Source organism: Loxodonta africana, chromosome 3 (genome assembly GCF_030014295.1).
Source record: "Loxodonta africana isolate mLoxAfr1 chromosome 3, mLoxAfr1.hap2, whole genome shotgun sequence".
Lineage (NCBI taxonomy): Eukaryota > Metazoa > Chordata > Mammalia > Proboscidea > Elephantidae > Loxodonta > Loxodonta africana.
In genome coordinates, this window is record NC_087344.1 from 89,793,727 (window position 1) to 89,821,540 (window position 27,814).

General features: G+C 42.7%; 1 protein-coding gene across 2 annotated transcripts in view; it reads right to left on the minus strand.

Annotated features, from left to right (window-relative positions):
• Positions 1 to 1,700: 1,700 nt before the first annotated feature.
• RAB3B (RAB3B, member RAS oncogene family) overlaps positions 1,701 to 27,814 on the minus strand; it is an 82,684-nt gene continuing 56,570 nt past the window's right edge. For both annotated transcript variants that reach the window (XM_003411086.4, XM_023549609.2), the window contains 3 exons: positions 25,242 to 25,360; positions 22,066 to 22,190; positions 1,701 to 7,641 (listed from right to left, as the gene is read on the minus strand). In XM_003411086.4, the coding sequence (XP_003411134.1) occupies positions 7,454 to 7,641; positions 22,066 to 22,190; positions 25,242 to 25,360 (432 nt within the window). In that variant the 3' untranslated portion in view covers positions 1,701 to 7,453. The remainder of the gene's footprint in view (positions 7,642 to 22,065; positions 22,191 to 25,241; positions 25,361 to 27,814) is intronic.

Consider the following 27,814-nt stretch of genomic DNA (forward strand, 5'->3'; position numbering starts at 1 on the left):
GGGCTAGAAACAGAATCAGTAAAAAATATTATTAACGATAATGGAAGCCCCTGGATTATTTTCTTGTGTGGTATTAAACTAAATCGCAGTGTTGCTGAGCTGCTTATTCATTCATTTATATTTTTAAAAGATTATTGCAGTTGTATAAAGCAGAACAAGTATATGAGTACAAAAACTGATTAGAAGCTCTGTGGATCTCTCTAGGTAAGAAACAAGGGTGGCTTAGATTAGGGGCATGGGAGTGGAAATGATGAAAAGTGGGCAGATTTGAGATATATTTTAGAAGTAGAACCATAGGCCTTGATGTTCATTTGGATGTAGGGAGTAAGAAGAGAGAAAAATCAAGGAATTAAGCATGACACCTAGGTTTCTGCGAGTTTGCGGAAGAATCAAGAGTTCCAATTTGGACACGTTAAGTTTGAGACATGGACATTTCTAGTAGGCACTTGGCATACATGTCATTACCAAAGATTCAGCATTTAAAGACTTAGGACTGAATGAAGTTGCCAAAGAAAAGCATATGGCTGGATCAGAAGGCCTACCTGTTCATCGAGCTATCTTTTTGGCATATCCCATTAACCCATTGCCATCAAGTTGATTCTGACTCATAGCAACCCTAATAGGACAGAGTAGAACTCACCCATAGGGTTTCCAAGGAGCTGCTGATGGATTCGAACTGTCAAACTTTTGGTTTGCAGCCAAACTCTTAACCACTGAACCACCCTTTTGCTGGGCCTCAAGTCAGGGACTTCAGGTGGAAATCACAATCATTATCTAAGCTGAATCCCATTAAACAAGAAGCCAAACTCATCCCTCAGGGATAGCAAAGAAGTAAACAAATGGATTGTTTAACAAACATCAAAAACTGTCCATTCAAATGTGTCTTAATTCCTCCAAAGTAGATCCTTTGGACAACTAAATAAATTATAAGACTTCCCTGCTTAAACCATTTTGATCCTTCTTTTTGGGGTTATCTTCAGAGTCAGGTCCTAAGCCCCAGAAAAATTTACCACTTAGCTTAGGTGACTTAGGTTTGCTGCCTGTAGTAGATTGAAAAAAATGGCCATGGTATTTTACAAGTCCTCCCATCAAAAGATGGCATCTATTTCCTACCCTTTGAAGTTGGGCTTGGCCGTATCCCTTGGTTAGTCAATAGGACATTAGCAAATGTGATGTGCGTGGAAACGTAAAAAGAATTTCTACAGTGGAGTTTGCCCTCTCTTGCTGCTGGGAAAGCTTCTGCCACCGTGTGAATGTGTCTGAACAGTCTTCTGGAAGCTAAGACCATGTGGAGAGAGGCCTCAACTGTCCCGATCTTCTCCATGGGGACCCCAGACATGTGAATGAATCCATTCTAGACCATCCCTCCTCAGCCAGAAGAACCAGTCAGCCAACCCACAGAATCATGAGAAATAAGGTTTGTTGTTTTAAGTTACCAGGTTTCAGAGTGGCTTGTTATGTCCCTCAGGGGACAAAACTAAAGGTGTTTCACAGGTACAGGTGTTCTTTTTCTTATCCCTGCTCTTCCTGGGAATTTTGTATTTGATCGGTCATCAGTGGTTTGACCTAAAAGAGGAAAGCTTAATTGAGGAATGTAAAACAATAGCCAGTGGGCAGTGGAGGTATTTGGGGGACAGTGGGGTCTTCCTAGGGCTCCTGAAATAGCTTCACAAAAATGAATATGGTCTGCCTGTTATATGTTCTCATAGCACTGTATACCTTTCCTTCAGAGTACTTTTTTTTTAAAGATAAATATGTTTATTCTGAATTTCATCATCAACAAATTGAAAGTAAGATAAAAGAGCAAAGAATTTATAATATTTTTAAAGATTTATTTTAATATTTCCAAAGATCATTGATTTGTAACCTTAAGTTTAGAATGTGTTTATTATTGACAGTGACATTTGCTAGAATATTTGCTGTAGACAACTACTTTTGTTCAGTTAGAATTTTATGTTTGCTGTAGGAGGTTGAATTGACCACTAACCTTGGTAATAATTAATTTTTGATGACCTCACTGATCTAGTTAGACTCAAACTAAAGCAAAACAGTTTTTTTGTAAAAATGTCTTTTCATTAAGACTAAGAGACTCTAAAAAGATAACTTGAAAATGTAGAATCTCAATTTTTTTATGTCAAGTGACTAACACAAATGAGGAAAATGACAACATTTTAAAAAAGGAGTTTCCTGGCCAGTGGCAAAGCCAGAAAGAACTACAGCCAGCTATGTCTTCAGTCATCCATCTATCCATCCACCCAGCCTTTCGTTAATCAAATTTTTCAGTCAACAGTACATATTGATTACAGGTGGCACATACACTTAAGTGCTGTATTACTAACTGAAAGGTTGGCAGTTCAAACCCATCCAGAGGTGCCTCAGTGCCTCAGAAGAAAGGCCTGGTGATCTGCTTCAAAAGGTCACATTCTAAAGAGTACTTTGTAATTACATTTGGGTGATTATTTGCCAATATCTAGACTAGACTATTAGCTACTAGACTATAGACTATAAGCTTCACAAACACAAGAACTATATCTAATTTGTCACCAATTTTGTATTTTGGCACATACTAGATACTCGGTATTTGTTGAATGAATAAATGAATTAATAATTTTGTGTTTTGTCTACCCTATATAAGGGATCCAGGCCTTAAAAAACATCACTTAACCGTATTCATCTCTCCTGAGCCAGTCTCTCCCATGAACTTCCAATCACAGGCTGCTGCTTGATTCGCGAGCTGTGGCAGGTTTTCAGGTATGGGTTTGGGATGGGGCATGTGAAATCTATGAGATTCCAGGTCACTGGTTACTAATTCCTTCTCCTTCCCTCAAGATGTTGGCAAACAAACTCTAATAAATGTTCCTCAAGGCACTTCAGGAAACTTGATGTCCAAGCAAGGAGCTTTGGGGCAAGAGTGGGTGATGTGAGTGAGAAGTCAGGTCTGGGGCATGCTCATATCACTCTGTGGTTGCTACAAGGCTGTAGTCACAAAGCAGTTGAGAAACCAACGTCCCAATTGAGGTTATTTAATTAACTCTGAGAATCCTGGGGAATCTGCGACTATCACCACCCCATCTACCCTTCTTCTGAGAGACAATCAGAAAAGGAAGACTGAAAGAGCAGGAATCACAGACAGAGCTGGGTTCAAATAATACTAGTGGGTGACGTGGACATGTTAATTTTTCTGAGGCTCAGTTTCCTTGCCTGTCAAACTGAGAGGATAATATTTCAGACACAGCACCTCTATTAAATTAGAGGTACCTTGCAGCAGGGACCATTTGTTTTCATTTACATTTATCCAATGTTTAATAGTGCCAGACCCACAATAGACACTCAGAATAGGTGAATTTCTTCCTAGAGGTGATCCCAGGCCTACCTACCTCTGGCTCCATCTCCATCACTAATGTATTTTCAGAGTGACCTTAGGACATTTCCTCCTCTTCCCTGGGTCTCAACTTTCCCTTTTATTGAGGTCTCCTCCCTTTTCCTGGGTCCAGACAAGATCTTCTCTAAGCTTCCTTTCAGATCAAATATTCAGTGAATCTGCAACCATTCAGTATACTCTACTCCAATGCTGCTCCTAGAAGTTAATAATGCTACAGACCCAGGAGACAATAATTAAGTCACGAATCACTTTGTATTTACAGATACACATGCAGTTAAAACAGATTCCATAAAGAGCTACAACACTGTATTGCACTTTTGGCCTACTTTTGCCTCTTTCAAGGTCAACAGTTTTTTATCTTTTATTTGTATTGTTTAGCAAGATGAAAATGGAGACGAGTTGCCACAAACGCATATTATACAGCTTGAACCTTGATGGCTAATTGTGCTATTACCATGATTGATGCACATTGTGCTGCAATCAGCTAGAGGTTGCTGCCTTCCACCCAGTAGAAACCAGGTCACAGAACAGGAGGGATGGAGAATTGCCACCTAACAAGCCAATGTTTGTATGTTGCCCAGTGGAACAGTTGCCCAATGCCACTATAGCATTTAACTCCTGATTCCATCTGTTGCGAAGATGCTTACTCTCTTGAATTAAATTCTCGGTTTTAAAGAATTTGACGGTTTTTAAGTAAAAAATGAAACCTCTGCCTGGATACTCAGTAGGGGAGAAAAGAGTGCTGTATATAGGTACTAAAACATCTAGAGTTTGCGAAAAGCTCAGTCTGAAATCCCAGTACTAGGATAGATGGGTGTTAGGTTGTATGATATACTGCCCAGGAAAAGAATAGTTATCCCTGACACTATATGGGACTTTACATGTAAAACAGCACATTCGGAACCCCTGCCCTGTGATGGGACCTCATTCTTCTTCCATGGTCAGAGAACTTAAGTCACTCCTCCCCAGTGCCCCACTGCTGGAGCATAGAGAAGACTCAAAGCACTGCTTGGGAGTCAGATAAGTATTGCCTAACAGAAGCAGATACAGAAATGCCAGGACTTGGCCATGAGAAGCACTGGGCATTTTTTGCTCAGGTGCATGGGACCTCGTTGCTTTAGATACTGACTCTCCTTTCCTGCAATGTTAGATATCCTTCACTTTAGACTAATTTAAGTGATTGAACAATTTGTTAACCAGTTAGAGGCATAAGTCTTTTCTCTAATGGATTTGGAATCTGGTGGCCCTGGGATTGAATTCTAATATGTCTCTATTATTCACTAGCTGTGTGATCTTGGCCAAGTCTCTTAATTTCTCTGAATCTCAGTTTATCTATAAGAAATATGGTATAGAACATGGTTAAGAGCACAGACTTGGGAGCATAATGTCTAGTTTGAACCCCTGCTCTACCATTTACTCATCATGTGACCTTAGGCAAGGTAAAGAACCTCTTTATATTTTTGCTCCCTTATCTTTTTTTTTTTTTTAATCTTTAAATGAGGTTGATTATAGTGCTTCCCTGAAAAAGATGGTCGGAAGATAAATGAGTTAATACATGTTGAGTGGTTGGGACAATGAGCACATAGTAAATATGACATCAATGTTAGCCAAAATCACACTGGGGTGATGAACCCTATCTCTCAGGTTGTTATGCAGGCCAGATGAAATGATGAAGGTAAAAACAACCAAAGAGTTACTAGTGCTGGAAGGGACATTAACGATCATTCAAACAAACCCCTTCATTTTATGTTGTTGTTAGGTGCCATTGAGTTGCTTCTGACTCATAGTGACTGTATAGTACAGAGAACTGCCCCATAGGGTTTCTAAGGAGCAGCTGGTGGATTTGAACTGCAGACCTTTTAGGTTAGAAGCTGAGCTCTTCATTTTTATTGAGATTCAGAGTGGAGTATTCTAGAATCACACTTGATTTAATGGCAGAGTCCAGGTCTCTTGATTCTTAATCTAAAGCTCTGTCCTCTACACCACACACCAAAGAGAGTAATGTCTCAATGGGGCTGACTCTGGCTGGGCCTTTTATTTTGTTGTTGGACCTATTGCTAGAATGCAGTTTCCTAGGACAATGAGCTGCATTTGAAATGAAAACTTAGGAGAAGATCTCCCCCACTGACTTTTGAGGTGGCATATTCATGCAGGAGGACCCCAGGGATCCGGGCTGGGATGCAAGATTCTCAGGGAACCATATCCAGTTCCACACCATTATTCCAGCTAAAGGCCATACATGTGTCTGTGTCCAAGCAAGCTGGAATCATGAGTTAATCCATTCGGTTTGTTTCTGGTCTCAGAGTTTTTTTGTGTATGTGTGTGTAATTGTTTTTCTTTTTTCTCTCAGGTGTTTAATTAAGGGGCTTTAGTTAAGCATTAGGCTGCTAACCAAAAGTCGGCAATTCGAATCCATCAGCCATTCCTTAGAAATCCTATGGGGCAGTTCTATTCTGTCCTATAGGTTCACTACAAGTCAAAAGCAACTTGAAGGCAATGATTTTTTTGTGGCGGGGTGGTTAACCAGAAGGATTTTACATCTAGCTCTTTTGTAGAAACTTAGGTTTCACTCCCAGAGAAAGGGAATTGGGATTAGGACCTCTGAAACAAACGAACAAAAAAACCCATTGCCATTGAGTCGATTCTGACTCATAGTGACCCTATAGGAGAGAGTAGAACTGGTGGATTCTAACTGCTGACCTTTTGGTTAGCAGCTGTAGCTCTTAAACACTACGCCACCAGGGTTTCCTAGGACCTCTGAGTTCCCCATTTTTTTCAGCGCCAGGCCCCCTTAGATTTATCCTACTTTGAATCATCTCTCTCAGTTTGGAGTGACTAAATAACGAGGTGGAGGAAAGGGACAAGATAGAAAGAAGACCCTATGGAGAATGGCAGGTGGAATTAGGGCTATTTAAACAGGCAGGCTCCTGTTCTCAAATCATGTAAGCATGTCACTGGGCAGAGGGAGAAGAGACTGTGGCATCTCAGACAGAGAACTGGTAAAAATGGGTGGGAAAAGCGAAAAGTGTTTCCAGAAGGCAGATTTCACCTTAAAACAAGGAAAACGCTCTGATTATGAGAGCTGCCCAAAATTGTGCGGGCCATAAGCTTTCCTCCTTTCCTGAAAGGTATGCTTTGGAAGATATTTAGTTGAAAGGCCTGACAGCCACTCATCAGACATGAAGGTTGGAACTGACTAGTAAGACAAGGTAAATTTGGAGATCCCACCAACTCTAAAATTTTCAGGTTTTGGGAGCAAAAAACAATGAGCAATTTCATGGAGCTCCCATAGCTTAAGGGCCAGCTGGAAAGAAACAAAATCAGAAATTCATGACCTGTTTCTTTATTTTGCCTATGTCTCTTTTTTTCTCCTTGTCTTTTTTGAACTCACTCATTTGTTCTTTCATATAGCAGGAACCTTTGACATTTTGCACGGGATAATCTTTTTCTTTTAAGTGTGTATCTGACTCAGCCTTTGCTCCTTCAGCATCATTAGATAGTTTGGGCTCTCTGGAGATTAGCTCTGGCCTGTCACCACAGCAACTACCCAAGCCCTGTGGGCATTCCTGGTAACAGGCATAAGGCATTGAGAGCCAAAGCTTGACTTGTGGTGAGAGGCAGCCCCACGGGGAGCCTGACATGAAACAAGCACTTTGCGTTTGGGGAGGCTTTCTTTAATGATTAGCTGTGTGGGTGGGCCTCACTTTACAAAGCTGGCCAGTCCCTGAAAAGTGTGTGTGTTGAATTTTGATAAATGAAGGAAATCTTAATTTATAAGCAGAAAAGAGAATGACTTTCAACAACCCCTGTGGCGAATTCCCTTCGTAAAATGAAGTCTTCTTTTGTAAAGTGAATCTCTACCCTTGTTGTGACCTGCACTGTTCATTTAGTGCTGAAAGTCTGTAAAGTGGGGCCCATCAGCAGAGGACCCCTGGGGCATGCTTCCCTCTCCACTGCAGGCAGAGAACAGCAGCAGCTCAGCTTGCTTGGGGCAGAGTGGACAGGGTGTAAGGAGGGAGAAGCAGAGTGGGTGTGGGGCCACGATGAGGGGGTCAGGAGGGCGGGCCTTGCCTAGCACGAGCAGTTCTGCTGCAGCAGCGGCGGGGTGTCTGAGAGACGTGTGTTCTTGGAGGCACCCAGCACAGAGGGGTCTGTGTCCAGTGAATCAGACATCTTGTCACAAATGGCATCTACCAGGCGCTCAAAGGCCTGCCTTACACTGATGTTCTCCTTGGCGCTGGCTTCAAAGAAGTCAAACCCTGGGGAGAGAAGAGATATAGGTAAGGATTTTTCCCTTCTCAGCTGGAACTCTTGTTCTCCTGTCCCCAGGACTCTGAATTAATACCGCCTGTGCTTTTTTGTGTGTGTGTGCTATAGGTTTTTTTTTTTTTTGCTATGAGTTGAAATCAGCTTGAAGGCAAAGGGTCTGGTTTTTTGTTTTATGCTCTTGAAGGAGTTACTGGGTGGTGTAAACCATTGCCCATTAGCTCCTAACTGTAAGGTTGGAGGTTTGAGTCCATCCAGAGGTGCCTCAGAAGAAAGGCTTAGTGATCTACTTCCAAAACATCAGCCACTGAAAACTCCATGAAGTCCAGTCCTACTCTGACATACAAAGGGTCACCATGAATTGGAATTGACTCCACAGCAACTGGTTTGGTTATGGTTGTGGTACAAGGAGGCCTAATTCCACGGATAGCAGAATGCACTTCCAGGAGATGGTACTGGGCAGGGGTTACTCCCACTGGTTTTAGAGTCAGACAGATCCTGGCTCTACCACTGATTAGCTGTGTAACTCTGGGCAAGTCAAGGATACAGGGTTACTTACTCTGAGTCAATTCCCTGGTTTGTAAATAGGGATAATCTTTCCTACCTCATACAGTTATTTCAAGGGTTAAGCAAGATGATGTATGTACAAGGACCTATCAATGGCACAGAGAGGGGTCATTAGGTGTTTCCTGAAAGAGTGAATATGTAAATAGGTGTGCACAGCACTGCACAGTTTCCAAAGCATTTATCACACCCGTTATCTCATCTGATCCTCATGTCACCCCTGGGGGAAAGGGTATTTAGCAGGACCCTCTCCATTTCACAAATGCAGACACTGTGGCTTAGACAAGTAAGCCAGCTTGCCCAAGATAAGTAGAGGCCCTGATATGAGAAGCCCAGGCTTTGGCCTTTTAGACAACTAGGGCTTTTTCTCCTCTTTCCCCTGCCACTCACTCATCCCAGCCTGGCCAGCTCTAGTCTGGGCTCTGGGAGGCACCCCAAGATCCATACTGAATAAGTGAAGCTTCATTTGCTCTTCCCACCCATAGACACACTGGCTTATCTTCACTCAGAAGGGTTCTTCCTCCCTGAATTCCACTGAAATTGCCCTATATCTTTCCTTCCCCCCACAAACCCAACAAAAGGTCTAGGGTGTGAGATTTGCTTGCCTATGTTGTACCTTGAGATCCCTAATGACACTTTCTATGACAATGAACAGAACTTGGAGACACAAGCAAAGGCCCTCCAGATTCAGAGCAGGTTGTTTCACACCTGAGGATTCTTACCCAGGTGGTGGCAGCCCTTACAAGTACAAGCTGCCCTCTCCATCACCCCCGGCCCAGCCTACTCCCTCCTGAGTAGTTCCTTCACCTTCCTCTTGCTCTTCCTTCAACCCCTTTATTTCTCCTCAAAACTCCTATCTCTTCTCTTTTGTTTGTTTGGCCCCTTCTTTTTCCCTTATGTTCCCCTCATACTTTCTCCTTGGGGTCCCTAATATTTATTAAGGACCTAAACCAAAAAAAAAAAAAAAAAAAAAAAACCTGTTGCCTTCAAGTCGATTCTGACTCAGAGTGACCCTAAAGAACAGAGTAGAACTGCCCCATAGAGCTTCCAAGGAGAGCCTAGTGGATTTGAACTGCCAACCTTTTGGTTAGCAGCCATAGCTCTTAACCATTATGCCACTAGGGTTTCCTATTAAGCACCTACTATATGCCAAACAAGGGGGCCCTGGTGGTGCAGTGGTTAAGCATTCATTTGCTAACCAAAAGGTCAGCAGTTTGAATCCACCAGATGCTCCTTGGGAACCCTATGGGGCAGTTCTACTCTGTCCTATAGGGTTGCTATGAGTCAGAATCAACTCCATGGCAACGGGGTTTTTTGTTTGTTTGTTTGTTTTCTTGGTATATGCCAGACATTGTGCTAGGAGCTTTACAAATGTCATCTTACTCAACCCACACAACAGCCTGGTGGGTAAATATTATTATCTTTAATTCATAAACAAGGAAATGAATGCTCTGAGAGATTAAGTACCTCACACAAGGTCACATGGCTGATTAGTGGGAATTGGTTCAGACTTAGGTTTGGCTGGCTCTAAAGTCCATACACAGTCCTGCCTCCCATTTCTTCCTCTTTTTCCCTTTCACTTCACATTTTTTCCTGGTCATATCTTTTTCTTCCTTTACAAGTCTCTTTGGTCTTCTTTCCTTTTATCTGACTACCACAGTGTCTGAGTCTGGGCAAGTCACTTTGCCTTTCTGAATCACTTAACCTCTCTGAGTCTCAGACTCTTCATTTGTCAAACAGGAATAATAATAGTGTCTTCCCCCTGAGAGCAGTTGGAAGGATTGAGTGAGATGGATAAATTGCTGGACAAGTTGTCTGTTAGAATGAGAGTTTCTTTCTGCTCTTCTTTCTTCTTGCTCCTCCCACCTCCTCTTCATCTCTTTCTCCCTCTTTTAGCATCTTCTCCCACAAAGGAGGTGCTCTCTTTCCTCCTCCCTCCTGTCTTCCCTATTATGCTATTGTCCACAGAGAGGGCTGAAGTCCCAGTGTAAAAACCGAGGCTTCTTTTTCCCCAGCCCTCCCAGCTTGAAGGCACTCCCAGCTCCTGCCAGCCCATCTCCAGTTGACAGCCTCTCCTGGGGCCCATTTCTGGCCTGAGAAATGCAAGCTACAGAAGTGTCTGCAAATTGCAGACATGTAAAAAAAAAAAAAAAAAATTAAAGAAGGAAAAGGCGGCTGCTGGCTCATTATCCTCAGACTATAGGAACCCAGAGACCTCCCCCCAACCCTAGCATGTAGCTTTTCCTTAATGAATTTCATAAAGGTTGACTGTCCAGCCTAAGACTGGTTTATCTCAAGTGTGGAGTGGGGGGTGGGGATGGGGAGGGCTATTGCTTGGTTAGGAAAAAGGCAAACAGGTAAAAGTGTAAAGAAGTTTAAACCATCTGCTTGGGTGAAGATGAAGATACAGATCAAGGTCAGGAGCACAAATCCCTTCTGAGGAATTGGCACTGGGGGAAGGACATGTCACCCTGTACAGGTAGGGCGGTGGGAAGAGGCCCAGGAGTCAGAAAGTCTGGATTTGAATATAGTCTCTGTCCACTACTAGCTGTGTGACCTTGGGCAAGTTGTCTAATCTCTCTCAGCCTCAATTTCTTCATCTCTAGAATGGAGTGAACATGACCTACCTCATACGGTGGTAATGAGGATTAAATGTGCAAAAGTGTATGACATGATTGGAATGTGGAATACATGGTAGTTCCCTTTCCCTTGTGTTCTTAGTCCATCCTGGGTCCCAGCTTCCTTGCCCTTCCATTTTGGGGATACCCTATTTTTCTTCATCATTCAGGGTCAATCAATAAACCAGGTCTTTATTATTATTATTATTATTTTTGGTTTATTGAACATTGATTTTGTGCCAGGTCTTGTGTTCGGTGCCAAGGACATAGGGAGCACAAATCAAGTTGTGGAGCATAAGAGTATCAATCCTTCACATCTGCACAGTCGTTAACAGTTCACAAATACAATTTTGAAACAACCTTGTGAGAGAGGTGGAGCAAGATAAGGGTTATCGCTTGTATTTTACAAATGAGGAAACTGAGGCTCAGAGATGGGGCATAAGCCAGACTCTATCCCTTATGCCTCCTTGTCTTGCTGTCAGTTGGAACAGTGACATAACAAACTATATAATATTTTAATCTAGGTAGAGCAAACCAGAGGAAGCTTCCTGAAGTTAGTGAGGATGTGAGCCTTTAAGGCCAGGGCTGAGCAAAACTCCTTTTCACCCAAATAACTTCTCATTCTTCAGGACTCACTTTAGACATGGCTTCTTGATTCTCCTCTGTGCTTTCCTCTGCGATAGCACGTGCTACCCTGCATGGAAGAAGTCCATTTGACAGTGAGCTCTCTGAGCAGGGACTATGTCATTCACCTGAGTCTCAGCACCAGTCAGAAGAGTAAGTGCTTGGTGAGTGCTGGTTCAATATAGAGATGAACTAGGAAGGAGGTGGGAGTGAGAATGGAGAGTGTGGTTGAGGGAATGTAGACAGTGGAGTGATGAAAACTCAGCTCAACAAGCATAGCAGACCTTGTTCTAGGCATTGAGGTGAATTCTACCCTTGAAGCACCTACCCTTGAGGAGTTCCTAGTCTAATGTGGGAGACAGATACATAAACAGACATTGTAGTGTCACAATATTATAGTGATAAGTGCTGGGAAAATGGGAAGCCAGGGGATTGCCATAGAAGAGAAGAGGTACCAACCTTGGCCTCCTGAGGGCCAAGGAGACTGCTTGGAGAGGCAGATACCTAAGCAGATGTCAGCTAGACAAAGATGTGATTGTGAATGTGTTTGTGAGCACAAGCATGTATAGCATACCAGGCAGGGGAAATAGCATGAGCAAAGATAAGGGGGCAAAACACAGCCCCCTTGGTATATGCTAGAGGGACCATAGCAGTTTAAAATTGTTAGCGTAAAAAGCTCAAAATGGTGAGAAACGATGCAGTAGATGACCAAACGTGAGAAGCTCCAAAGTTCTGCCAAGGAGGTATCTTCACAGTCATCTCAAATGTGCCTGCAGTATGAGAGCTCAGAGTCAAATAATCACCTCCTCATAGGTCTAACCAGCTCAGGGGTCTCTTCTGCTAGCAAAACAACCCCAAATGCACCCCACCCAATTATTGTCAGACTCCTGGAAGGCTCTTCATCAGTAGGCCCAGACAGTAACCTTTTCCTCAGGTTCGTTAATAAGAAATCTCAGGAGTTGAGAATCTAGTGAAGTCAGGAAGATGACAACCAATTAAGCAGTCTAGCCCCAGTCCCTCCCTCCCTCTAAATGGTCTCAGAACAATGGGATTTCTGCTGACTTTACTGAGGCCCGATTCTTAACTGAATCTGAGATGCCTCCCCCCAAAATGATCGTGTTTATTACCTATCCTGTCCACAGGCAGCTGTCACAGACCCACAGTCTACATCCACAGTGACTGCTTCTGAATTTGACCTCAGAATTCTATTAAGAAACTTGCACCCAGCTAAACTCACCTTCCCTTATCATGACTGCTCCAGAATATTTCACCTCTGCCTCAGCGTTCAAACCCTTTCTCCATCCTCCTCTGATAGCTTCTCATCTTGGTCATTTATCAACCTTCAACTCATACTTCTCAGGTCACTGAAGATTTTGGCCAGGGACTTGCTATTTTCCTCTTCACCTCAGGCTTGCTCTCATTCTCAGGAATTTTGGGTTTCATGTAGACAATCCATCTGATCCCCTAGCCTCTTAATTTCTTGACCATCTCATCTCCAGTGAGCCTCTTTTCCACTTTACTTCAGTTATGCCCCTGTCCTTATAACTTGAGCTGTTTGACTTGAATTTGTGTCACTTGAAACTGAAAGAGGTCTGATTACTGCAATATTCAGTTTCCTAGGATTAACACCCAAGATCCTGCATGGCCTGGCCCCTGTCTACTCCTCAAGCCTCATCTTCCTAGCTCATACTATGCTCCCGAATCATCGATGTGTTCTCACTTTGTGGCTTTGCTCATGTTGTTACTCTCTAATTCCTACTCCTAATCATCTTCAATACTCACCTCTGGAATAACTGACTCCAGAAAGCTTTCCCTGATCTTTCTCTTCCCCATTCCATCCCCAGTACTCAGAACATACAATGTACCCTCTTCTTTTACTTCCATGACACCTTGTACCATTGTTTCAGTCAGATTACAACCAGGAAAGTGGAAGCTATTCTTAGTATTTAAATCAGAAAGAACTGTTTACACAGGTGACAGAAGAGCCGAGAGGTCAAACAGAATAGTGTGGAAACCCAGAGATTAGGAACAACAGAAAACCTATTACTAGAGAAAAAGGAAGTTGACATCGTGGGAGCAGGAGTCATGAAAGAGAAGCAGCCAAGGTGAGGTGGGGTTTCTCCCTTTGCCCCACTTCCAGTTACTTGCCAGTGCCTTCTCTTGGCTGAACCCAGCCAGAAGTCACTGTCACGGGAGCCTGGGAAACACAGTCTGCAAAGGTCAATCCTCCAGAGGGGGTTGCAGGAGAAAGACAGAGCAGAAAGGGTGGAGAAAGATGACAAACAGGCTAGGGACTGGCACAGTTATCTACCCAAAGAATGTTGAAACTATCTCTTTACTATTTTGTTTCCCTGATCAATGAGCTTCTTGAGGGAGGGAACCCATTCACCTGTCCCCAGTGTCTACCCTGTGTTCAGTAAGTGTGAAAGATTATTCACTGCCCTCCCTGTAAGAGGATTTTACATTCTTACTGCCACCGTGACTTGCAATGCCTCCCTGTGGGAGGAGTATATCAATGTCAGCTTTGATCATGTGACTTGCTTTGACCAATGCATGTGGGCAAGAGTGATGCATGACAAGTCTCAATAGAAGCTTTAAAAGTTTTCATGTGGTTTAGCCATCTCAGATTTGATCACAGGGTAAGAAGACAGAGTCACAGCTGACTTGCAATGTGAGCGAGAATTAAACCTTTATTATGTAAGCCCCTGACACGGCTTGTGTGTTACCACAACATAATCTAGAGAAATCTAACATTATGGCTGAGGGTTGAAATTTCTAGAGAAACTATGGCAGAATTTTGGGAAAACATCATCAGATGAAACAATGAGAGCATTAGAATTTTTTCATCTGAAGGATGAGTCTGAGTATTGGACCTGCCACCTACTACTTATATAGCTTGGAGAAAAGTTATATAATCTTAAAGTGAAAATATAAAGACACAGATGTGTGGCAGAGCTCATTGTGTTCAAGAAAACACAAGTGGCCTGGACTCTGCTTCTTCATCTGTAAAATGGAGCTAATGATAATGTCCACCTTCCAAGGAGTGAGGGCAAGGGTCATAAGAGAATTGTTGTGAGTGATAAGTCATCGCACCAAAGTTAGTTCTGATCAGTACCAACTAGCTCCCCGTTTCTTGCAATCAGGCTCAGTGATGCAAGGTGTCTGTAGTTCATTCCAATCCAGAAAAACATTTGTTGAGCACCTACAGTAAGCAAGGCAGTGTACAAGGGTCTGTGGGGTCTGAGTGATGAGTGGAGAATTGTGTGAATTGAAATCATAGAATCAAAGTAGGGTACAGATGAATAGACCTTCCCACTCAGCTGATCCAACCCCCCTGTTTTGAAGAAGGACAATCTGAGACCCAGAGACAGGAAATAAGATGTTCAAGGTCACACGTTAAACCAATGGCAGAAGCAGGATAAATAAAACCCTCCATTTCCTAACTCCTAGTCCAGTGTTTTTCCCCAAAACTGTGCTGGGATAAGTGTATATGTGTTTCAAGACTACATTTTGAATGGGTCTCTCATTCTCTTGTGAGCAGAAGTGCATTTCCCTTTTATTAGCCTCCCTTGGCTCTGATCCCTAAACCAGTCCCATCCCGGTCAAACCCAGGGAAGGGACAAAAAGACCCTTTCTGAGGGGCAGATGGAGGCAGAACCCTAAAATATCTTGCTTCCCAGAATAGGAGTTCCTGAAACTCTTCTCCCCTCCCAAAGATACACCTTCCTCATTGTTCCTATGGTTTCATCCAGGTCCCAGGAACTTTGAGTCTATACACAGCCTGGTGCCCTGCTGCTACTCAAAGCTTTATCAAAGGCTAGTTTCTGGCCTTATCAATAGCTGGGCTGGGTCAGCTTCCCTCAGCTGAATGAAAAGGGAGTTCTCAGGAGCAATCCCATAAAGCTGGGCATGGCACTGCTATTGCCGGCCTGTACACTGCTGACAAATATGCTTAATGCCTCAGATAGCAAGGGGATAAGCACTGGGGTGGGGTAGGGAAGGCTGAGCATACTCTTTCACTATTCTCATATCTGACCTATTCCTGCAAAATTCTTAAGTTGGTCTGCAAGATGATCTGGGCCCTGCCTGCCCCTCCACCCTCATCTCACACTACTCTCCCCTTAATGATTTAGTCCTTGCAACATGCTTTCTTTCTTCTCACCAATGTGCCAAGCTCTACCCACATTAGGATTGTTATAGATTGAATTGTGTCCCCCCAAAATTTGTGTCAACTGGGCTAGGCCATGATTCCCAGTATTGTGTGGTTGTCCACTATTTTGTGATCTGATGGGATTATCCTATTGCTGTAAATCCTACCACTATGATGTTAATGAGGCAGGATTAGAGGCAGTTATGTTAATGAGGCAGGAGTCAATCTACAGGATTAGGCTGTATCTTGAGTCAGTCTCTTTTGAGATATAAAAGAGAGAGGCAAGCACAGAGACAGGGGGACCTCATGCCACCAAGAATGAAGAACCAGGAGGCGAGTGCATTATTTGGACCCATGGCCCCTGCACTGAAAACCTCCTAGACCAGGGGAATATTGATGACAAGGATGTCCCTCCAGGGCCAACAGAGATGGAAAGCCTTCTGGAGCTGGTGCCTGGAATCTCGACTTCTAGCCTCCTAAACTGTCAGAAAATAAACTTCTGTTTGTTAAAGCCATCCACGTGTGGTATTTCTGTTATAGCAGCACTAGATGACTAAGACAAGGACTACTCCTGATGTGGAGCACTCCCCTTCCCTGACTCTTCTCTGCCTGGCTAACTTTCTCTCATCCTTGAGTTCTCAGATTAAGTATTACTTTCTCAAAAGATTTCTAATCTAAAATTAGGTCTCCCTCTTTCACTTTCTTCATAGCACTTATGTACTTTTATTTGTCCATCATTCTTTCCTTTAGGGGACAAGCATTTTAAATAGTTGTGGTGGGACTATCAGTTATAATATTTGTCTCCTCCAGCCACTGGTTTGGGCATGTGACTCATGGGTGGCCAATCATAGTCTTCTCCGAGATTGATATACAGTTGTTGGGAGACAGGAAGGCCTCTTTCTGCATAAGTTGAGAAGATATGAATCTGGAGCTGCCATCATTCATGTTACAAAATCTAGGTACAGAAGGAGGCTAAGGTGATTAGCAAAGCTGAGAAATAGAGAGTGAGACTGAGTCCTGGGTTTAGTGGACTTCTCAGTTACACGAGCTAAGAAATTCTTTTTCTTATTAAAGCTAATTTGATTTCTTTTTTTTTACCCCTTGCAATAGCAAGAGTCCTAACTCAGGTAGAAAATTTTAACAGTTTTGTTGAGATATAATTCATATAGCATACAACTCACTCATTTATACAATTTATGATTATATATTTATTTGTATAATTATTTGTTTAATGTCTCTCTCCCCGTTAGTTCCATGACAGTAAGGATCACAGCTGTTTTGCTCACCATTATATCCTAAGTGCCAGGATAGAACCTGGCTCAGAGCATATGTTCAATAAATATTTTTCAATGGACAAGCGAGCAAATATATCAAGAAATTTTGTAAGATAGAGATGGGTTACCTTGACCTGCCCAAATCTGATCAATTCATTAAGGCCCTCTTCAAGCGCTTCCCTAAACCCTAAGAATTAACCTCACTTTCATCTGTGCTCGTACAGAAATTTAGTGGCATCTACACTGATCCTGGTGGCGTAGTGGTTAAGTGCTATAGCTGCTAACCAAGAGGTCAGCAGTTCGAATCCGCCAGGCGCTCCTTGAAAACTCTATGGGGCAGTTCTACTCTGTCCTATGGGGTCGCTATGAGTTGGAATCGACTCAACGGCAGTGGGTTTGGTTTTTGGTTTTTATACTGATGCCGTAGGTCCCTAGTGGCACAAATGGTTTGCGCTTGACTACAAAGTGAAAGGTCAGTGGTTCAAGCCCACCAACTGTTCCTCGGGAGAAAAGACCTGGTGATCTGCTCCCATAAAGATTACAGCCGAGGAAATGCCATGGGGTAGTTCTACTCTGTCATATAGGATTGCTGTGAGTCAGAATTGACTTGATGGCACAAAACAACAACAACATGAACAAAAAGGTCGGCAGTTTGAACTCATCCAGTAGCACTGTGGCAGAAAGGCCTTGTAATTCTGCTTCCATAAAAATATAGCCAAAAAACCCCTGTAGAGTTCAGTTCTTCTTTGTAACATGTGGGGTCACCATGAGTCGAAATATCGTCTCCATCACTTCCTAGCCGTGCAAACTTGAGCAGGTTATTTAACCTCTCTGAACCTAATTGTTCAGAGTATAGGACACGCCCTGTAGTATCTACCTCGAAGAGTTGTAGTGAGAATTAAATGAGAGAAATAATGCAAAGCATTTCACATAATGCCTGGCTCAATATATGTCAGCTATTTTGTTTATCATTACTACCATAGTTGTGTGGTAAAGTTAAGTGATTAGGAGCGTAGATTCTGGAGCCAGACTATCTGGGCTCAAATCCTGACTCTACCTATTAATCGCTGGTAACCTTGAACAAGTGACTCAGCTTTTCTGTGCTTCAGCTTTCTCATCTGTAAAAACAAAACAAAACCCGGAGATAAGAAAAGTACATATCTCAGAGGGTTGCTAGGTGGATTACATTAAACGAATAATACTTTAAAACACTTAGAATAGTGCCTGGCACATGGTAAGCATCTAATAAATGTTTAACCAACCTTTTTTAAACTTAGTCTTGTTTGATTATAAGGACTTGACATGCTGGTAAGGAGGAGCCCTGGTGCTGCAGTGGTTAAGCGCTCAGCTGCTAACTAAAAGGTCACCAGTTCAAACCTACCAGCCGCTCCGTGGGAGAAAGATGTGGCAGTCTACTTCCACAGAGATTACAGCCTTGGGAACCTTATGGGGCAGTTCTCTTCTTGTCCCGTAGGGTCACTATGAGTCAGAATCAACTCAATGGCAATGGGTTTTGGCATGCTGGTTATACTATTTTTAAATACACAGCAAAATAAATACATAATTATCTTTAAAGATGCTACTATGGTATCTAAAATTGTCTTGCACCCTTTTAGTAGTATGAATCTCTGTCTTTGAGACTTGTAGTGGGAAACGCTACCCAGCGATTTATGATTCCCTGAATACACTCTGTCCTATAGAGTCACTATGAGTCACAATCGACTTGACAGCAACAGGCTTGGTTTTTTGGTTTGGAACACACAGTGCTGTTCCATGCCTTTGCCAGTGTTAGCCACCCTGCCTGGAATGTCCTTGGCTCTCTGCATCACTCAGTTGCTCCTACTTGTCTTCAAGCCTCAGCTTGGGTATCATCACTTCTGATTCCACTGAACTACGTGCTCCTCTGTGCTCCCACAACCCCAGCACATCACTCATTAGTCGGGATACCACTGCTTGTGTCTGCTGCCTCATCGGATCAAGCTTCTTCAGACCAGGGACAGACGATATCCTATTTTGCAGCATAGTACCTGGCATAAAGTAGGTATTCAGGAAGCCATAATTGGACTAAAATAAAATGAAGTAGCCCAATACTTGGCATAATAAAAATTTAATCAAAACAAAAATTTTAAGTGCCTACTTAGTGCCAGGCCATATGCAATGGCAGTGTGGATACAAAGATAAATGACTCACTTCCTGTCCTCAATGAGCTTTCAAGAGACAGACAAGTAATCAAGTGCACTCATGTGTGATGGATGCTGTGACTGGTGCATGTAGAAAAAAGTGTTGTGGGGGTTGGGAAATGCTTCGTAGAAGACTGAAGCTTGAGCTGTTTTGAAAGCTGAGTGATGGTTCGCCGGCTTGATGAGGGTAAGGGATGGGGAGTAGGAGAGAGCAGTCCAGAGAGATGGGGCATAGTCAATGCTGAGAGGTCTCCCTGGGCGTGATGGGTCAAGGGCATAGAGAGATACCCTGAGGTATCATAAGTGTGGGCTTCAGTACAAGTTTACTGTTCTGTGGTCCATGGCAATGGATGGAGGCACTGTCTAGACCCTGAGAACCTCAAAGATGAGACAAGAATAGCAAGACCCAAGATGAACTGTCCTGTATACTAAGCACTTACAGTTTTCTAATTTCTATTCCAGGCCACCCACCCTAATACTTTAGGGTGTGTCATGGATGGAATCGTGTCCCCCTAAAATATCTGTCAACTTGGCTAGGTAATGATTTTCTTGTATGATCCTATGATTGTCTACCATTTTATCATCTAATGTGATTTCCCTATGTGTTGTAAATTCCATCACTATGATGTAATAAGGTGGATAGTGGCCGTTATGTTGACGAGGTCTACAAGATTAGATACTGTCTTAAGCCAATCTCTTTTCAGATATAAAAGAGAGAAGAGAGCAGAGAGACATGGGGACCTCATACCACCAAGAAAGCAGCTCTGGAAGCAGAGCATGTCCTTTGAATCTGAGGTTCCTGCACTGAGATGCTCCCAGACCAAGGGAAGACTGATGACAAGGACCTTCCTCCAGAGCCGACAGAGAGAGAAAGTCTTCCCCTGGAGCTAGCGCCCTAAATTTGGACTTCTAGCTACTAGACTGTGAGAGAATAAACTTCTCTTCCTTAAAGCCATCTGCCTGTGGTATTTCTGTTATAGCAGCGCTAGATGACTAAGACAGGGTGGGTGAAAGAAGTAATCAGACATCCCCCACCCGTGTACTCAGAATACACATAATACAAATATGTACAACACAATTCACATTCATACATTATATAGTTTGCTAACAAAAAAAAAAAAAAAAAAAAAACCCATTGCCACTGAGTCAATTCCAACCTTATAACCCCAAATATCTGTATTTCATACTTAGGGAGATTGAAATCTACACAGTCTATCCATTGTTCCAGAGGAATAGATTTCGAACTTTGTATAGCCGTGAGGGCATTGGTGGTTCGGTGGTAGACTTCTTGCCTTCGGCACGGGAGACCCAGGTTCTATACCTGGCCAATGTATCTCATACACAGCCACCACCCATCTGCCAGTGGAGGCTTGAGGGTTGCTATGATGCTGAACAGATTTCAGCAGAGCTTCCAAACTGAGACAGACTAAGAAGAAAGTCTTGGTGATCTATTTCGAAAAATCAGCTAACGAAAACCCTCTAGATCACAATCGTCCTATCCCCAACTGATCAAGGGAATAGCGCAGGACTGAGCAGTGCTTGTTCCATTGTGCACAGGGTCCCCATGAGTTGGGGCCAGCTTGATGGCAGCTAAAACAAAAACAAGATAGCCAGGGAACTCTGTCTCTACGGTAATCTTACATTGAACTCCAATATATAAAGCTAATAAAGCCAAAGCTGCTTTTTAAAGAACAGGTTGGTAAGGTCCTGCCGTGGAGCCACTGAGACACATCTGAGGCACCTGGGCTTCCGCTGAGCACAGTAATCAAGATGCTTTAACTCTGGAAAAATCAGCATCACTGAGCGTGTACCTGAGTCACGTTGTTTCATTTCCTCATAAAATTGCTTTTGCTGTGAGTTGTGATTTGGTAAGGAAGCATCATTTTAAATTAAGAGATATTGTAAGAAATAACCTAAAATATTCAGTGCTGGAGTTGTAAAAATGTTTGATATTAAGGACATTCAGCATACAAGGTCTGCTCTACTTTTGCCAATGAAGAGCAGTGCGTCTCTGGACTAATGGGTTTGTTTTTATCTTAAGGACACTCTGGAACATGTAAACTGATTATGTTTCTCTCCTTGCAATGGTTGTTAGGAAGACTGTTATGGATTAAGTTGTGTTCCCCGCAAATATATGTTGTAAATCCTAACACTATTCCTGTGGGTGTGATCCCATTTGGGAAAGGGTTTTCTTTGTAGGTCATATCAGTGTAGGGTGTATCTTAAACCAACCACTTTTGAGATATAAAACAGCAGATTAAGCACAGAAGAAAGCAAACACAAGGAGAAGGCTGACACTATCTCAAGACGTAGAGGCAGACCAATCTACAAGCCCAGGGACTCTAAGGATGGCCGGCTAGAGAAGCTGAGGTAAGAATTTTTTGTCCCCAGGGCAGACAGAGAGAGCCTTCCCCTAAAGCCAGTGCCCTGAATCTGGACTTCTAGCCTCTTAAACTGCGGGAAAATAAATTTCTGTTTATTAAAGCCACCCACTTGGGATATTTCTGTCATAGCAGCATGAAGAAGCTAAGACAAATGTCTAAGTTAATTTTTGGTCCAACTCTTGCAGGTTTCAGGAACTTAGGACATACATCTTTATCTTTCCCCAGCTTCCTATTATTTTCCTCCCACCCTTGCTTTCCCATTGCCCCAATTCCTACTAATTTATTTTTTTCTTGCTGCACTATGTTGGTTTTCGTAAGACACCTCAAATCCTTTGCAGAAGGAGCTGATAAAAAAGAGTTCATAAATTTAAGTTTTACTTACACATTCAATGTAAAAAATATACACACTTCATAAGCAATTACCTAAATTCACAAGTACAAATCCTATATATTTATCATACAAATATAAAACAATACACACAGAGCACATATATACATAGTAATAATCACAATACACCCTTAAGGTCACAAATACAAATACGTACTTGTTCCCTCTGTTTCCCTCCACTCCCATGTGCTTATGTGGGCACACCCACATGCATACACACATGCCATACACATACCAAGCTGTTCTGCAAGGATCTTGCCCTTCTCAGTGGGAACAACCCTCTCTTCTTCCATGTCACACTTGTTCCCCACCAGGATGACCTGTGCATTGTCCCAAGAGTAAGTCTTGATCTGAGTAGCCCTAAAGAAAGAAAGAAAGAGAGAACTGTGTTAATCACACCCTGTGAGGTAAGAAAGGGACCTGTGAAGATTAAAGAAGCTGTTCCCCTCCTCTGGGCTAGCAACACCCAAGTTGTTGCTATTAATCGCCTTTGAGTTGGCTCCAACTCATGGCAATTTTATGTACGACAGAATGAAATGTTGCCCAGTCCTGTGCCGTCTTTGTGAAGATGGCAACACCCAAGTTACTACTAATTAATTCAGCTGAGGACAAACAGACAGATATCTGCCCCTACTAGTTGTCACAGATGCAGACCCTCAAGCCCTGGTTGCACATTTCACCCACCTTCTCGGAGTCATCCTCTAACGTGTCTGCCCATCCCTCTCCTCACTGGGCAGAGAGCTCTTTCTAAAACATACATCTGATCGTGATATACCCCTGCTTAAAAGCCTTTCTGGCTCTCATCTAGCAATGTGATAAAGTCCAGATCCTTCATATAGGTGTTCAAGACCATTTATGTCTTTTGCTTTATCACCCTTTCTTCTACCTCACAAGCCTTCTTACCCATTCGCTGAGTGCTCTCCCATGTCTTATGCCTTTGCCTACACTGGGAAACCCTTCCCCACTCCTAACTCATCCTCCAAGGCCCAGCACTGATCCCACAATTCCTTGAGGGAGGCCTTCTCAAACTTTCCCAGGTCCACTTATCCTCTCCCTCCTCCTCCGTGATTCACGAACCTTCACTGAGGCCTTAGATCATGACTATATGTAGAAACCAAAATGTCAGCTCTGGTTTCCTGCACATAGGATGGTTACAAGACTTAAAAAAAAAAAAACTTCTCTGTACTTTTCAAATTTTTGAGAATGAGCCTGTATTACTTCTATAAATTAGAGGTAAAATTTTAACAGAGAAAAAAACAACAGGGCCCTGTGTTGTAGGGACATCTTTTTGCCGGAGTGAATCTAACTCTGTCCCCAACCACACTTCAGGTACAAGTGATTATTTCCTGTGTTGGACCCCTGCACCTTTAGCAGGGCACCTATTATACTTGGCTGAATTTATCTGTCTCTCCTAGAGTGTAGGGAGAGGGCTATTCTTCTCTAGGATGCCAATGGCCAACACAGAGCCTAGAGCAGAGGAGTCGTCAGTGGAGGATGAATGAACAAACAAGCAAATGGTTAATCCTGAAGCTGATGTTGAATCTGACTCTATCCTGACACTGACACTCAATCTAAGGCAACCCTAACCTCATCTTGGATCTATGGCAGACCCTGCTTCTAAAGCTGGTCCCACCACCAACTCCTCCCCTAGGGTAAGAATCCATTCCCTCAAAGGATAGAATTCACTCAACCATCATTTGTTGTGAACCTTCCAAGAGCCAGACCCTGTGCTGGGCACTGGGGATTAGATGGCACATGGGGGCTAGGCTGGGACTAAGTTTCCCAGAGGTAAAAACTCAAAGGACAGGGTTTGGGAGAGATAGAAACTCAGTCATCAGCCTCAAGAGAGGTAACAGGAGCCAAATCTCCATCTCTCCTCATACTCCTCTTTCTGTCATCTTTCTCCCTCCTCCCACCCTATCCCCTCTCAGCTCCCAGATTAGCAACAAACTCAGGTTATTCTTGGAGAAATCGTCACCAGGTGTTAAAATCACTGTGTTCCTGAGACAGAATGAACAGGGACTGATGGAGAAATTGAAGGGGGTCAAGGCCAACAAGGAATGAGCAGTGTGGAGACACTTCAAGAAACAGCTAATCACCCGAGGGGGTGGGGTAGGTAGAGAAAAGAAATAATGGAGAGGGAGAGAAAACAAGGGGTAGAAGAAGCATGACTGGAGGGAAAAGAGAATAAGAAAGGGAAAAGGAGGAAAAAGAAGAGGAATAGGGGAAGGAAGAAAAAAGAAAAGAAAGAAAGAAAGTAGAGGGGGAAAGTTGTTTTTAAAAGGGAAGGGGGAAAAAGAGGGAGAAGAAGATGACCAAGAGGCAAAAAAGGAGAACACAGACCACCATGAACAACGGACACTTGGATGGCACCCTAGACTGTTGGTTAAAACAAGGGAGTACAGCAGCCAGCGTGCAAGATCGCTCTCAGCTCAAGGCTCCAAGACACCAACCATGCTTCATATAGTCATGAAAACTGCTCCTTGGGAGAGGGGAAGTCCCCAAAGGGTAGATGTTGGGCAAAGGGAGCAAATGTGGTGCTGGGCAGCACTGCTGCTGTGTTCCTGGCCTGCTCATCCTCTCTGATTCCGAAGAATGGCCACAGCATAGATGCTTCACCTTCTCTTCCCCTCATCCTTCCCACTGATTAGGATCACTGAGTCCCAGCCCCTCCCTCTCATGTGTCCTTCCCCTCATACTTCCTTCTCTCTGTGAGTAATGCCCCAGCAAGAAGGATGCAAGTTGTTTCAGAGGTGGTGCTTCTGGGATGCTATGCTGATTTCCACTGCGTATTGAAGCTTTTGAACTTAAATGGTATGTGCTCTTGGTCGCCAGCCCAGACTAAGGATAAACCTTACAGGGAGGTGGTATGTGGACTTGCTGTCCACTGTAGCCAGAATGATCTTCCTAAAATATTAATCTGAACCTGTCAGTTCCCTGTTCAAATGTCATCACCTATGGAATAAAATTCCAACTCCTTACCCTGGCACACAAAATCCTTCACAACCTGTGCCCTGTCTCTCATCTCACCTACCTTCTTGCTTTTGCACATCTGTGTTCCCTTCATGGAACATTCTTACCCATTTGCCCTTCTGGCTAACTCCTACTGATCTTACAACATGCAGCATATGTGTCACCCATGGCAGGATACCTTTTCTGACTCCCCAAGCTGGGTCAGAGACTCTTCCCCTGAGTTCCCACAGCCCTGGTGCCTCTCTTCATCACTGCACCTATCACATGACTTTTTTATTGCCTGCTCACTGAACTGTCTTCTCCCCTCATCTATGAACCCCTTGTGGGCAGGAGCCATGTTTGATTCATCTTGGCTTCCCTAGCACACAGCACAGGGCTGAGCACATGTTAGGTTTTCATAAACAGTTTGATGAATGAATTAATGAATGAGTCTCATACCAGTCTTGGACAGCATTGAAGGACTCCTCATTGGTGATGTCATACATCAGAATGAAGCCCATGGCCCCACGGTAATAGGCTGTGGTGATCGTCCGGTACCTCTCCTGCCCAGCTGTGTCCTGGGAGGGAAAAGGACAGAGTCAGCCTCCTAGGAAGTCAGCTTTGGCTCCTAAAAATCCCCAAGGTAATTAACTACTATTTCAAGGCACACTTAAGAAGCTCCTGTTACGTGTCTTGTATTGTGCTTGATGACTAGAATAAAAAGATCTTTAAAACCTTATAGAAATTAATAAGAAAATAACTGAAATCCTAACAGAAAAATGAGCAAAAGACATGAAAAATTCATAGAAGAAATATAAATGGATAACTATTGTATTAAAAAGTTTTAACCTTACTTTTAATAACAGTTCCCATTATAGGTGAAGATGCAGTGAGATGTGCAACCTCACAACTTGCCTGAGGAAGTAGAACTTGGCTCAACCTTTCTGGAAATCTATTTGGAAGTAATTACCATGAGTGTTAAAAATGTCCATATTTTTCGACCCAGAAATTTTCCTTGAAAAATCTTTCTTAAGAAAATAGGAAATCAGACAAATATCTATGCACAAAAACGTTTGTTACAGATTTAAACAGTGAAAAATTATCATTAATTTACATAACAATAGAATGTTTTTAAAAAGTACAATATGTTTAAATAAAATGTAAATATACATCAACTATAATACATTTTATTTATGTAAGAATATTAATGGCACAGGACAATGTTTGTAAGTGTGATATACTACCAGTTTTGTAAATATATATGTAAAGAAGAAAACTGAAAGAAACTCATCAAATGGTTAATACTCCTATGAAAGACAAGAGTTACTGGGATTTTTATTCTCTTCATGTGTTCTTATATTCTCCACATAAAAGTGTATTGTTGTTGTTGTTTTTGCTGTCGAGTTGGTTCTGAGTCATGGCGACCCCATGCATGCAGAGTAGAGCTGCTCCACAGGGTTTTCAAGACTATGACCTTTCAGAAGCAGATTGCCAGGCCTGTCTTCCGAGGTGCCTCTGTGTGGGTTCAAACCACCATCCTTTCTGCTAGTAGTCAAGTGCTTAACCGTTAGCACCACCCAGGGACTCAAACATGTATTACTTTCATGTAAGAAGAAATAAACATTTTACCAAAAAAAAGAAGACTAAGACAATTCTTGATCTCAAGCAGCTCAGTCTAATTGGAAAGACAAACATGTAAGTAATCAAGCAAAGACAAGGCCAACAGCAAAGTGGTGTTAGAGCACATTGGGTGTTTCACAAACATCCACACAGTGCTTACATGAGGGACCAGCCAATCTTCTCTGTATCGTTACAGTGTTAGAACGTACGATGCTTGAGCACATGTAAAACATTTTGTCAAGCATTATCTCATTTAAGTTTTTAAATCCCTCTTAGGTAGGTCATAATTATTTACATTTACAGTTGAGAATACAGAAATGTAGAGAGGGTAAGTGACTTTCCCAAGGTTACAAAGCTGGCGACTAAAGCTCCGCCCTAAATCCAGGACTTTTACTTCCAAATCCAATGCACACATCACTACACATAAATCAGTAAACGATTTATCCACAAGCGTTTACTGAACACCATCTAAAATGATAATAAAAATAATGAGAAGAGTAATAATTATAACATGCCATTATTTATATATACATTGTACCTGCTATCCTCAAAGAAACACCCTGTGTATATTACTACAGTTGAGGAAACTGAAGTTCAGAGAGGTTGTCCAATAAGTGTCAGAATTGGGATTCAAAATAAGTCTGTCTGACTCTTATACCCATTACACTACCCTGCCTTAACCACAAAGTATACTTTGTGTGATATAAAATAGAATGAGTGCCATCTCTGCCCTCGGGAAGCCTCAGTAGAGTTGTACAGCTGGCTAAGACATACCCGTGAATTTATAATTAGCAATAGGGGGCAATATATCATTATTGCCAGATAAATAGCATGGAAAAAATGTGTCACACTTGTTCAGGTAAGGTACAAACATGGTGATTTGGGGATAGTTAAGGAAGATATCAGAGAAGAGGTTGTGTATCAATCAGCTGGGGTAGGCTGATTTATACAGTAACAAGCAATCCCGAAAATTCAGCAGCTTAAACAACAGGGTTTTATTTTTCACTATGGCTACATATCCGTTAAGGGTTGGCTGGGTACCCTGCTTTTGGTCTTCCTTATTCCAGAATAAAGACCGACAGAGCAGCCACCAGAGGGAAAGGGTGTGTGAGTCATGTGTTGGCTCTTCAAACATCCACTATTCCTATTTCACTGGACAAAGTAAGTTGTATGCCCACACTCAATTTCCAAGGAGCAAGGAAGTACAATCCTATAATAGCCTAGGAGGCGGACCAGAAATGTGTGGTAGACATCATAATGGTTCCCACAGGTAGAGTCTGCACTGACCCCAGGAGCAGCAACTGAAGACATACTTATTGGGCAATATAAGGAGAGTGAGAGGGGCTTTTCTAAAGAAGAGTATTCCAAGCAGGGAAGTGAAGGAAAGGTATTTTGGCAGAAGAAACAGTTTT